Here is a 13,782-nt window from a genome sequence, read left to right as displayed (position 1 = left end):
CCCTCTTTGAAACGCCCCTCTGTAGTCAGTCTTTCATACCAAATAACACGAACTGAGATTAAGAATACAGTATGAGTATGCCATCTCAGATACACTTGATTTGTGTGGTGTGGTGGAATCCCTCAAAGTAGAATATGAAATGTCTAGAGGTAGATTGTCTGCATTTACAAGCCGTACAAGCTGTGTGAAAAACCTGAAGTAACTTGCTGACAGGGTAAGCATGCCCCATTAGATTCATAAATTCACATATTTTAATTTAGTTTTTGGATTCATACACTGTTTAGCAGTTCAGTTGGAAACTACAGTATGAACTATTGGGTGTCAGATAGAAATGTTGTAGTTGCCTGTAACTGGTATTCTTGGTGTAAACTCGTAGAGAGTGTTGTTCTCTTGTCTTGGGTTTTTGCCCCGCAGTATTGGGTTTGTTGGTTCATTTTAAAACAGTTCCCAATTTTGGGGTTCTTGCCCAAGGACACTTCTACATGTGGCCAGCCGGGGCTCAATCCGCTGATATGCCAACCTTGCGATCATTAGACGGCGACTCTACCTCCTGCGTCACAGCCGCCCCTCTCTCTCTATATGTTTATGTTGGGTGTGTTTGGACCACTTACAGTTCCTGTATGCTCGCTCTGTTAACTCTTGGCCTGCTGTCCTTTGTTTGTTTGTTTGTCTGATTCAGGATCACAACAACAGCAGCCTGTATGATGGATCTTAGAAGATATCCACTGGATGAGCAGAACTGCACTCTGGAGATCGAGAGCTGTGAGTAGTAAACCCATGGACATGTCCACAGAGAGGGACCAGAGAGAGACAGATACAGGGACAGAACTACTGTACAGAGAGCCCTAACCCATGGAGAGGCTAATCCACATGGCATTCTCACTCATGGAATCATGTCCCTAGATAGGCTGCAGCCCCAAGAACCACGATCCTGGCAGAGGCTTACCCACAATGCACCATGCCGTTACTCACAGTCCAGGCTCTGGAAAGCAATGGGAAGATCCTGTGTGGAATCAAGTTCTCGAGGAAACATAAACTCATAACACATTGCATGTTATTCTCACATATTAGTCAATGTTAGTTATTAGGATGACAATATTGTTTGAAGTTATCGGCAGTATGATTGTCACATTATTTCACCTTCTCTAATATTTGTTTTTGTGTTCGATTGAAAGATTTCCAACCATGAATTCCCAGAAAGAGGGCTGGAGGCCAGTTGTTCCAAACTTAATCAAACTTAATCAGTCTTTATGCCTAGTTTGTCTCTCTCTGCGCCCAATACATTTATCCTCATAAGACATAACAGTTGAAGGACATTGATCCCACGAATGGTTTATTGTGTTGGTCTGCCTACCAATGAGGCTGGACATGCTATCAGACATCACGCTAATGACAGATTTACATCAGCTTCATGTAACCAGCAATTACCAGGAGCCTCTGCCCAGCCTTGCCTGTGTGATTCATAAGACTTAATCATACTCCGCCATTCGGACTATAAATGTCACTTTGCATGATTCCAAATGAAAATACATTACTCGTATTACTTAACAAACACAATGACAAAAGGCAGTGTTAGCGATTTAGAGATTTAGCGCTAAAGTATGATGGCTCTCTCATGTGACATCTGACTGTAGTTTGATATGTTTTGAGGCACCGTTCTTACTTGGGTATGTGGTATGTTTAGTATGTTTGAAACAGTGCGGGGGCTTAGAATTCTAAGGTTCTATCTCCGTTTAGGGCAGTTCAGAGATATTGAGCGTCAAAGTTTTTACATTCCATTATGTTCTGTGAGATGGAACCTTTGTATTTTATGAATTACTAACTCAAAAATGTCAACATTTTAAAAATAACACCACACAGGCATTAATAAACACCTAATGGATCAGCTTATGTAAAAAAACTCAATTTTGACCAAAGATGGAGATAGAACCTTATAATTCTAACGTCACGAGGTGTCTCCCAAGTGAGTCTGAAGTTTGCTTGACCTTCTGTGTGTGTGTTTCTATGTGCAGATGGTTACACCACAGATGATATTGAGTTCTACTGGAAGGGAGGAGACAACGCTGTGACGGGGGTGACGCGGATCGAACTGCCTCAGTTCTCTATAGTGGACTACAAGCTGGTCTCTAGGAACGTGGTCTTCTCTACAGGTAAGCCCCACTCAGGACCACTGGCAGACTCGGGGGGGGGCGACCGCCCCTCCTGGTGCCCCCACGGTTGAAAAACGTCTCGCTTAAGTGCCCTTTTGAGTGGCAAAAATTAGAGGATGTGCCCTATTGGTGCCCCTCCAATGGTCTAAACTTGACCATGTGCCCCCACAGTTGAAAAACTTCGCACTAAAGTGCCCTTTTGAGTGGCAACATTAGAGGATGGCCCCATGTGCACTGATGGGGTCCCATGTTGTGCAGTAGGTGCCCTTTTTTTCTTTTCGCCCCCCCTGCCCTTCTAACAGCCTGAGTCCACCACTGCTCAGGACCATGGTTCAGACGACAGGTAAGGTCCACTCAGGACCATGGTTCAGACGACAGGTAAGGTCCACTCAGGACCATGGTTCAGACCAGTGGTGTAGTCTACGTGATACGCAGGACTACGCCGTATACCCACTAGGAAAGGCCAAGGATTTCCGTATACCCACTAGGAAAGGCCAAGGATATCCGTATACCCACTTAAAAATGTGTGAGGATACGTAACAGCGTTTTGTGACAGAACTTTCACTTTCATTCATAAAATTCTCTGTGTCTGTGTTACAAAGCACTTGAATTTTGGACCATTGGGACTGGCTATAGCGTCATATACCATCAACGGGGGGGAGATGCGACGATTATGTAAAAATGCAGCACTATCATGCACAGATCAGCCTTATAACATGTAATGTTAGATATATAACGTTAGACAGGGAGCACAGATTTATTTTTATGCCGTTCCGAAATGAACGATATGAGGCTGGGAGGGAAAAATCACAATATACCCACTAGAAACAACTAGACTACATCACTGGTTCAGACCATGTTCATGTCAGACAACTATTACAGTTTGGTCCTTTAGATTAGATTAGATTAAACGTTATTGTCATTGCAGAGTACAAGTACTAGACAACTAAATGGAGTTTAGCATCTAACCAGAAGTGCAAATAGTGATGAACATGATATTTAAAAAAAATAAACATGATATAAAAACATGACAGTGATAGTGATAGGTACAGTAAAGCAGTTACGGTAGTTCAGAGGTATATACCATGTTGAGCTATGTACAGGTAAGGTAGCTTATGAACAGTATGTAATGTGCAGGTCTATAAAGGAGGCTATATCAAAGAGGTATGTGCAATATTCAATATACAGTATGTGCAAAGGTAGTATTGTAAACATCAGTAGTGCAAAGGTTAAAGAGTGATAGTGATCACATTGACCAAGGGTGGGCAACCAGCAGTAGTGCAAAGGCAAAATATAGGCAAAATAAAGGCTAAATATAGTCCCTCGTAAAGTGTTTGGGATTATTATTTTATTTTTTTAAACAGCAGATTTTGAAAACATTTTTTACATTTATTTCCCAAAAGTGAGTGGAGGACTCGTAGGTAATCTTGAACCTGACCAGCTCCATAGGATCCAGTTTGCATTGCCTCTGTCAGAAACCTCGCTAGAGAGATTCTGAATAACTTCTTTCCCTCATTGAGCCCCAGTCCCCCAGCCCCCCATCCCTCTCTCCAAATGTTCATATCTGATTGCATATTCCAGTGTTTTTCGCTGGAGGTAGTGAAACGCGTTGAGCTTTATTGAAGTGTGCAGTGAAAGCCATTATTGAAGTGTGCAGTGAAAGCCTTTATTGTTTTGGGGTCCTGTGGTCGTCCTGCACTCTGCCTGTGTTCCCATGAGGGCCAGCGGACCACTTATTTCAAAGGCTGCCCAATTACAGGCTTTGCATCGTGTGCCGGCCCCACTCACTACAACACTAGAACACTCACTACAAAACTAGAACACTCACTACAACACTAGAACACTCACTAGAACACTAGAACACTAGAACACTAGAACACTAGAACACTCTAGAACACTAGAACAGGGAATCATAATGGAGTGGCAATTACCCCTCTGCTTCTTCAAGCTCTTGAAAGAAATCGGGGAGGAGGGAATGTAGCACTTGATATAGGCATCATATATTCATGAGGTAGAAAGACCCACAACATAAATTATTCCCTTCCAACACTCAAACACTCACAGAGGGAACCACAATAGTGATTATTCCCACTCATGAAATAATGACAGTGAATAGTTTTAATCTTGTACACACATGTTGAGAAAGGGGGGGGCGGGGGCTTACTGCAATCAAGGGGAAAGTACGATTTCCATGGAATGACGCTCTTAAGATCTTTAATCTCAGGTTCCATTGAACTGCTAAAAACAGTGTTTTCCAAATGTGTTGGCCAGTCAAAGACACAAACACAGAAATGCAGTTAAGTGTTTAACCTACACATGAACATGTACTGTAGTGCATGTGAATGTGCCACTGTAGATGACATACAGTCATGTGAAAAAATTAGGACACTCCATGAAATATTTAGTTCTTTTTTAAGAAATATGGACATATCACTATTTGATCTTCTTTCAAACAATATCTTATAGATAAAGAGAGAATCCTTTTCAGTTTTATTTGTTTAGTTTATATGACCATCTTTCAATATTGTTCAAATGAAGATCAACTATCCATATTATGTTGAAATAATTATGTTGAAAAAGACAAAGGTTTTCAGGGGGTGTCCTATCTTTTTCACACGACTGTATCTGTGTTGTCACATTCTAAACTATTCATTTTTTTTCTCAAGTATGTTTTTGGAACTCGAGGCTAAATTGCATTAAAAAAAAATACAATTTGGACCACTCTAGCTTGTTGCCATGGCGATCAAACGAATCCGCGAGGCCATTGCCATAGGAACTGAAAAACAAAAAACGTCCCTGTGTGTGTGCGCCTCTTGAAATAAACACTCTGCTGTTTCCCTCTCAAACATTTGTTTTGTTTCCTGACAGGTGCCTACCCACGCCTGTCTCTGAGCTTTAAGCTGAAGAGAAACATCGGCTACTTCATCCTGCAGACCTACATGCCATCCATCCTGATCACCATCTTGTCCTGGGTGTCCTTCTGGATCAACTATGACGCCTCTGCAGCCAGAGTGGCACTAGGTACGGCCCTGAGGTCTGTCCACCTTCAGTCAACTGTTCTAGAGACTTTCTATTAGAGACTTATCTCACAACAAGTTTGTCATATCGTGACGTTAGAATTATACGGTTCTATCTCCATTCTTGGTCAAAATGTAGTTTTTTTTACATAATCTGATCCATTAGGTGTTTATTAATGCCTGTGTGGTGTTATTTTTTTTAAATGTTGACTTTTTTGAGTTAGTAATTAATAAAATACAAAGGTTCCATCTCACAAAACATAATGGAATGTAAAAACTTTGACGCTCAAAATCTCTGAACTATCCTAAACGGAGATAGAACCTTATCATTCTAAGCTCACGATATTATAGTAGATATTATCACCCTCATATTTACTATATTGACCTCACACTTAATACCATTCAAATGTATGCGTGGTAGTATACCTCTGCGCACAGAAGGTCACTTATACAGTACGTGTTCCGCTCGGAGTCACTTTACTATGACACAATGAGAGACTGCCACGGACTGAACTGTGACTCACACTCTCACCCACTCCCTTCTGGGGATGAAATGAATATGTGTCCTCCCTCTTCGCTACTGTAAAAACCCATCCTCTGCCTGCGCCAACCTCCCCTGTATCTCTTGAAGAGTGTCCTCATGGGAGAGTGTGAGCGTACTAGTCGAGTAGCGTGCACTTTATGTTACGGCGCGTCCGTGTTTGTCTGTGCTTATGCATTCCGCACACAGGCGGCGTACACTGCGCTAAAGGGAAAGGATGTAATAAAAGTAGTTCACCTATGTAGAAAGAGAGAGGGATGGGGAGTACTTACACGGGCGAGCATTCACCAGGGGATAGCCATGAAGGAGGGTGTTACTCACCTGCTTCAACGTGCAGTACAGTACCGCCACCCAGAACACTGCTCTCGCAGACACATAGATCAATGCAGTCTGAATGCAATTACATCTCCCCCCTCCAAATTCAATCACCGGCCAAGCTGTTCCTCAACCGGGAGTGTTCATCACTATGTGATCGGCCGCTATAGTTTCCTTTCTCTCTACGTTGAATCCATTACTATGGGTATCGTGTGCGAGGGTAATATTACTGGTTCTATTATTCTTAAGCCTTAAATCTTACAGTAGGAATACAATACGCAGGAAGGGATCCAGACAGAAGATTCAGGTGTCAGGTTGAGAGTTTTCTTGTCAGTATTCTATGTTCTTATTTCCATGTTCCTAATAGGCTCAACTGTGTTACAAATGTAATTTTTTAAATACGTCAATAAATCAGTTAATCAAAGGTGATGTCATATATAACTTTTTCCACACGTCTTGTGGCTAAAACAATATTGAATACTGAATACAGTATCTCATAAAAAATAAACTGTAAAATCCTGTTAAGGTAAGGTAATAAGCTATTCTTGCCGAGTCTGCAATCCCCAACTGTGTGGGGGAAAACACTGCAGCCTTTCAAACACGGTCAGACGCAGGTGTTCTGGGTTTGGTTGGGCGACTCCACTCCTCTTAACTCCGCTGAAGGGTTTTCATTCTCCCCTACTGTTCCCTGTGTTACGGAGGAATCAATTCCATGCGCTCCTGTCCTCTCCACACCCCCACACACACACATGCAACACTTTTGGGTTTATGTAAGCAGCCGTGAGCTGCGAAAATAGCTTGAGCATGTCGGTGGCCCGTTCTGGAGCCATCTTGAAACATCTTGTTCTAATGTTTCTTATAGGAATGGTTGTTATATTATAATTCAGCCAGTTATGAGTTACAGAAACTGTAAGAGAAACATCCACCAGACTCTTTTCCATCCACATTTTCAATTTAATAATGATTGATGAATGAACTTAATAAACTCGAGCTTTTTCCGCATTTTTCACAACTAAAGACATTTAGGTTTGCCAAACACATTGGAAAAGCTTATTAAAATATTGATATGAAATGACCAGAATGAAGACACTACATCAACACACAGGAATGAACTGTGTCTCCATGCAGTTTAGTTCAGATTGCTTAACCGTTATCTGCAAGGCGGCATGTCTTATCAACAAGGTCGGGGAATTCCTGAAGGAGTATTAGAAACAGAAACAGGCGTCCTCTAAGTTTTAGACTGTCAGGAGACGTGCTAATCAGGCCATCCGTTTGGAACTGGGTTTCCACAACATCCTGTCATGGATGTGAGTGATCTAGTTAAGTGTGATCAAGAACTATCAAACAATGAGCATAGAGGTTGGTATGACACGAGGTCATACCTTTATGACATCATAATGCTTTGAATACTACAAAAAGTTTACTGAAACACAGAGGTTGTTAATGTCCTTTATTTTATTACATTCAATATTACACCATATGCCACGCCTGTAAAAAAAAAACTGGTTTTTAATTAAAGATGTAATTAAAGAGACAGACAGTGATGTCTTTTGTATCTTAATTGGCACGGCCGTGACATGCGTGTGAATCCTGTACCCCCCTCTGGGTTCCCCACGGAGCCTTCCTCCCAGATATACAGTACACGGAATAAACACGTCTTGCATACAGTAGCTACATGACCCTGTGATTACACTGATAAAACATACGAGGATTCAGTGAACACAAACTGTGATTTCAAAGAGAAAACATGCTGTTAATCAAAAGAGAAACATACTGTTTCTCTCTTACATGTCGTGAGCTTAGAATGATAAGGTTCTATCTCCGTTTAGGGCAGTTCAGAGATATTGAGCGTCAACGTTTTTACATTCCATTATGTTTTGTGAGATGGAACCTTTGTATTTTATTAATTACTAACTCAAAAATGTCAACATTTTAGAAAATAACACCACACAGGCATTAATAAACACCTAATGGATCAGATTATGTAAAAAACTCAATTTTGACAAAAATGGAGATGGAACCGTATAATCCTAACGTCACGATGTGCAGCTACTGTAGGTACTTCACACAGACCAGTATAGTCACGCCGTGGGCTCTGACAACAACGCACTTCAAAATAGATCAGCTGAAGTACTTGTCTCCTGAGATCATGTTCCCTTGAATCAGCAGCAGGCATGATGACAGCCACCCCGACACCCCCACCCTCACCCCTGTAAGGGGGCATTCACCTCTAGCTAGGATATTTATTCATCATGAACAATGTGTTAATTAGAAAAGTGCAAGTGAATGACTGTCTCGGAGTCAGTTTAATGTCAGGGTGGTAATTCACGCCAATGTGACTGTTGCATGAGGCTTGGCGAGGCGTTCTGTTAAGAAGACTGCATCTCTGCACTGTCTCTCTTCCCAGAGTGTGTGTCTGTATGTTTGATTATGAATATGTTGTTATGAATATTAAGCGTCGGCTGCCTGGCTCTTAAGATTGACGTACGATTCCTCTCAAGGTTACTGTTTTTGTGTGTCTGTTTACTGTTTGTTTTTGTGTGTGTTATTGCATGTGGTCAGCCTATTGGTCGGCTTTCTTTTGAAGAGATACTTTTTATTTTGTTACTTTTCTTAACTCTTAATGTCCCAAAGTGCCGTCACAGGTGAAAGACCAGACTTTCTTCTCAGATGTGTTTTTTGTTTTTTTGAGAACAAGCCTGATGTCAGCTTATTAGCCAGCACTATGCTGTAACGTGGAATGAGCTTCCCACAGCTGTCAGAACTGCAGAGTCACTACCCATCTTCCGTGGTTTAGAAGAAGGTGATAGAAGATGGTTTTTTCCTTCTATCAATGGCCCCGGGCCTGAGCTGGATTACTCTTCCTGCTACGACTGGCGGATTGATGATTCACTTGCTTAGTAGTCAAATGTCTGCTAAAAGCCAAACATTTAAAAAATGTAATGTAACTGACGTATGCTTTCTTCCAGGGATCACCACTGTGCTGACCATGACCACCATCAACACCCATCTGAGAGAGACGCTCCCCAAGATCCCTTACGTCAAAGCCATAGACATGTACCTGATGGGCTGCTTTGTGTTCGTGTTCCTGGCCCTGCTGGAGTACGCCTTCGTCAACTACATCTTCTTCGGGAGAGGCCCTCAGATGCAGAAGAGACTGGCGGAGAAGGCTGAGAAGGCCAACAACGAGAGGGCGAAATGTGACGGTACCAGGGTAAGGCTCATCTCCTCAGACATGGAACATCACCACTGGTTCCACTGTGACTTCACTCAAAGGACATTTGGTGCATTTAGAATGATAAGGTTCTATCTCCATAATCTGATCCGTTAGGTGTTTATTAATGCCTGTGTGGTGTTATTTTTAAAATGTTGACATTTTTGAGTTAGTAATTCATAAAATACAAAGGTTCCATCTCACAGAACATAATGGAATGTAAAAACTTTGACGCTCAATATCTCTGAACTGCCCTAAACGGAGATAGAACCTTATCATTCTAAGCTCACGATTTGGATGTTTAATGAAGGCCATGTTCTCATTGAACTCACAGAGCTTTTAGTACTGGTTGTTGTTTTTGAACAAGAAGAAAACTTCCCTTATTCCCAAGTATTATATGCCCATGAATAACTGCTCACAAAATACTTTAAATGTTCCTTAAAGTGAATGAAGAAAATATATGACTGTAGATTAAAACAAAACTAAATCCTTGATGTTAGTGTGAAGTTATAGTTCAGTCAAGCCGGTGCTTTAGCCTCCTCACACATACCCAGCACGACCCAGGAAGATAAAGTGTATTAGGACCTACATGCACTTCCGTGTCCCAGCTGCAGCCTTATCTAGAATGTTCTACACCCTGATGCTCTCAGAGTTGCTAGTTCAGATGAAGAGGATTTTGTTTGTGTTTTTCCTGGCTAGTCTATTCTGGACGGAGGCAATTGCAGGGCACCATCCGTTAAACTGTCCAATCAGGTACACGGGCATCGCCACTCACTTGGGGTGAGTGTGTCTCACTGCCTGTTTTGTCACGTGGTGTGAACCTCCTCTCCTGAAACTTTGCCACCATGATACGTTTTTCCTCCTCATTGAACGAAAACACACGCCAGGTGGTTGGAGTTTGTTGACCAGCCGTACATTGTGGCCATTTCCCTCTCATATACCGTATAACTATCTCCCCTTGTATTTCGTTTCCTCTCCTTCTCTCTCTTTTCCCATGTTTCCCTCTCTCTCCATATATACATTTATGCTCTTCTACATGTGCTTCTCAATTGTGTCACGGCGTGATGAAAAGGTCTGCATGTCGGGAATTGTGAATCAATCAAACCAAACCAAGTGTTGTTGTGAAATGAAGAACAACAGACGGCACAGGCGCGAGACCAGACTAGATGATCGTGAGTGAAGATATTATCAAAGCGTACGGGTGATCGACACTTTGATAATATTTTCACTCACGATCATCTAGTCTGGTCTGGCGCCTGCGCCGTCTGTTGTTCTTCCTACACACAGGTAAACATATCCTGGATCTAGCAGTGTCGTCGTGCTCACGCAAACAAACCCGGCGAATGTTTTACTTGCTCCGGACAAGTAAAACGGTGTTACGGCGTCGAACCCTGCATTTAGTTTTCTCTTGCCGTTGCAATGTCGACTGAAACTGAAGCCATAAGAATGTTACTCTCTTGTACTTGTATAATGGGATGTAATAAGCTTTTGGCACACATGGCAATACAAAATCATGAATATTGAATTATTATTATTAAGCAATTTAAACATGTCATCCCTGCAAGTTTGTTTCCTGAGGCTTAGCTGACAACCCCACTGACAGATGACAGGTAGTGTAATGGGGGAGTGGTTGTCTTGAGGGAGTGGTTGGGGTGGAGTTACCCAGCTATTGTTCCCACCAATTACCTCCCTGTGAAATGTGGCTGTGAATACTTTGAGGTTGAATTTCTCTGCTCGTTGATTTGGGGGGGTATCAACATTCAAATACGCATAACTTCTTCAACTTGTTTCAGATTGTCTTATGTATGACACATCATTTGAAAGTTTACAATCTACCCTTTCATAATCTGGAACAAACTGAAAAATGACGTTGTCAGACTTGCGGACCTTTTCATCAGACCCTGTCACAATTGATATGTGTTCCTCTGTTTACATCCTGTTGGTGTTCCAGTGCTCTTTCCCTATATTCCCTATATTACTACTGTAACATGTTCCTTTCAAAACCATCTCAGACAGTGATTCAGATCATTTCTTGGATGTTAGAGGCATAATTACTTTATGTTGCTCTGAATTATTTATTGCTACAGAGAATTAGAGGTAAGAGCAAATAAACAATGAACAGGGGGAGGTAAGACCTTTGGGAAATAACCTTAACATGTCAATGTTTTGTCTCCACCACGGTTATTACAATAAACACATCTGGAGGGTTACTGTCTGTTTTGAATGTGTACTAATTGAGGTGAATCTGAGTTTACAACTCATCATGAAAATTATATATTTTTGAGTTTCTTTGATTGAAAATAAATTTAAAAAAAATTGGGGACATTTTGGCCCTAGCTTTGTGGTGGGATCTACAGAGGTGATCAGTACAGTTTGTGGGATTAAGATTACCTGTATTATCACAGTTAAAAGAAATCCTCTAGATTATTTTATCAATGTTTGGACATCCACACTAGATTTTATGATCCTGCCCCAAGCTTTTTTTTCTTCTATTTTTTCTTCTTCTACTAACCTAGTAAAGATTTACTCGTTCTCTGTTGGAGTGGTGTAACATAGCGTGACAGGGGTAGGGGTATCATTCAGTCCAACCCTAGACCCTGATTTATGAGAGGTGATTAGTTTTGGGGACAGGAAACCTGTTTCTGAAGGCCGTTCTCCCGTTCGCCAAGTTTACAATCTGCCAGCGCCTCGCTGGAGGATGGCCGACCAGTCCTGATGTATGTCGTTGTTGTGTGACTCCTCGTAACTCATTGAACCATCTGTCCAGTTACAGCGAGCGTACGGACACCTGTTTAACAGTACCCCTGTCTTCATGTCTTCATTGCCCAGGTGGACTCCCAGGGGAACATCTTGCTGACGACCTTGGAGATTCACAACGAAGTGGCGGGGAACGAGATCACCACGAGTGTGAGCGAGACACGGAACTCCACCTCCATGGTGTTCGACCACTCGGGGGTCCAGTACAGGAAGCAGAGCGCGCCTGCTCGCGAGGCGGGCCGCCCCAGCGTAGACAGGAACGCTCATCTGAATCTGAAGAAGACGCGCCTGCGTCGACGGTCCTCGCAGCTAAAGATCAAAATCCCTGACCTGACGGACGTGAACTCTATCGACAGATGGTCACGAATTATATTCCCTTCCGCCTTTTCCCTATTTAACTTAATCTACTGGCTTTACTATGTGAACTAATCAACTGATGGGATTTTGTTTTTTTAGCCCTACCCTTTTCTTGTTCTTGTTTTGGAGACAGGAAAATATGTCTGTTGTATTCAAAGGACGCAATACAACAACGCAATCCTTATTGAATATTTTTTATACTTAAGGAGTTTTAAACGAGAACAAATATGCACTCGATGGTGTGTGCACAGTGCATTCATAAAAGCACACGAACAAAGACTGATTCACACAAATCCAAAATTTATTTTGCAAAGACTTTTTATGTAAATATTTGCCCTGTGACGTTTTTGGAACCCCTGTGAGGCTTGATGAATTACATACAGACTGAAAAATTTACTTTGGTCTGATGATAAATGGTTTGGGATGTTCAACATCAAAAGCATTAGTTACCACCATGCTTTATGCCAATTATTGTAACTGTAGCCATTATGTTAGCGTGGATAGTGATTACAGTTGCATCAAAATATATCCTTCTAAACCGAATTACATTATGCAATACGCAAGGCTTTGGGTCATCAGTCAAGGCTTTGGGTCATAAGTCAAGGCTTTGGGCCGTAAGTGTTGGTTTTTCATGTTATCCATATTACTTTGTAATACGAAACAAAATGTTGCCCACAACAACAAAAAAACTCCATATAGTAATGTATTGAAATGCTTTTGGAATACACATTCCATTTGCTTTGGGGTTGATATGATATTCCACAAACTAGCCTGTTATTCTTCTGATATTACTAAAGTAATCTCCATGAAACCCTGGTCTGTAGTTCACTGTATTCAAGCCTTTATGTCAAGAAGTCACTCGCCAACTCGCTCGTTGGTCTCTTAGGTTAATAGGCCTGCATTGAACCCGTCCCTACTGCCATTATGATAAGCATTTAATGAAACCCATCATAATCAATTATTGTTTTGAAATGAGTATGAAATTATACTTTGCTGAATGACAGGATGTCCTCTGTTCATTGGACGAACCGTTAATGAACACCATACGAGTATTTATTTCATGCAATGCTCATGAAAGCTTTATTTTGGCCTTATACAGTAGGAACATTATATACCCATAAGCAACGAACAACATTGTACTAAAATGTTATCAAACTGTCTCTACATGGTTTTGAATAATGTCCTTTTTATGTGGCTTGTTTACATAAAGAGTTACCTTTTACTTTTTATTATAATGTTTATACAGTAGCTAGAAAATAAAACTCTCTCAGGGGCAGAATGATGATTTTCTTATTAACTATGCTTATGATATATTTACATATGTTATTAATACCAGTATACATATTCCTGTCATATTCCTAATGCTTGATTTGTAATATAGACATTTATTTACAATACATTTACATGAATTATACAATTCACTTGATGATT

The 13,782-nt window shown here is 41.3% G+C and overlaps 1 protein-coding gene across 2 annotated transcripts in view; it reads left to right on the top strand.

Moving 5' to 3' along the window:
* Nucleotides 1-12,423, top strand: part of gabrb3 (gamma-aminobutyric acid type A receptor subunit beta3) — a gene marked incomplete at both ends in the record, with an annotated part of 57,860 nt that extends 45,437 nt beyond the window's left edge. For both annotated transcript variants that reach the window (XM_080536202.1, XM_080536203.1), the window contains 5 exons: nucleotides 680-762; nucleotides 2,013-2,150; nucleotides 5,019-5,171; nucleotides 8,993-9,237; nucleotides 12,067-12,423. In XM_080536202.1, the coding sequence (XP_080392328.1) occupies nucleotides 680-762; nucleotides 2,013-2,150; nucleotides 5,019-5,171; nucleotides 8,993-9,237; nucleotides 12,067-12,423 (976 nt within the window). The remainder of the gene's footprint in view (nucleotides 1-679; nucleotides 763-2,012; nucleotides 2,151-5,018; nucleotides 5,172-8,992; nucleotides 9,238-12,066) is intronic.
* Nucleotides 12,424-13,782: the final 1,359 nt, after the last annotated feature.

Source organism: Nansenia antarctica (genome assembly GCF_963989245.1).
Source record: "Nansenia antarctica genome assembly, chromosome: 7".
NCBI lineage: Eukaryota > Metazoa > Chordata > Actinopteri > Argentiniformes > Microstomatidae > Nansenia > Nansenia antarctica.
Note: the sequence above shows the minus strand (reverse complement) of the source record. Positions and strands in the feature narration are given on the sequence as shown.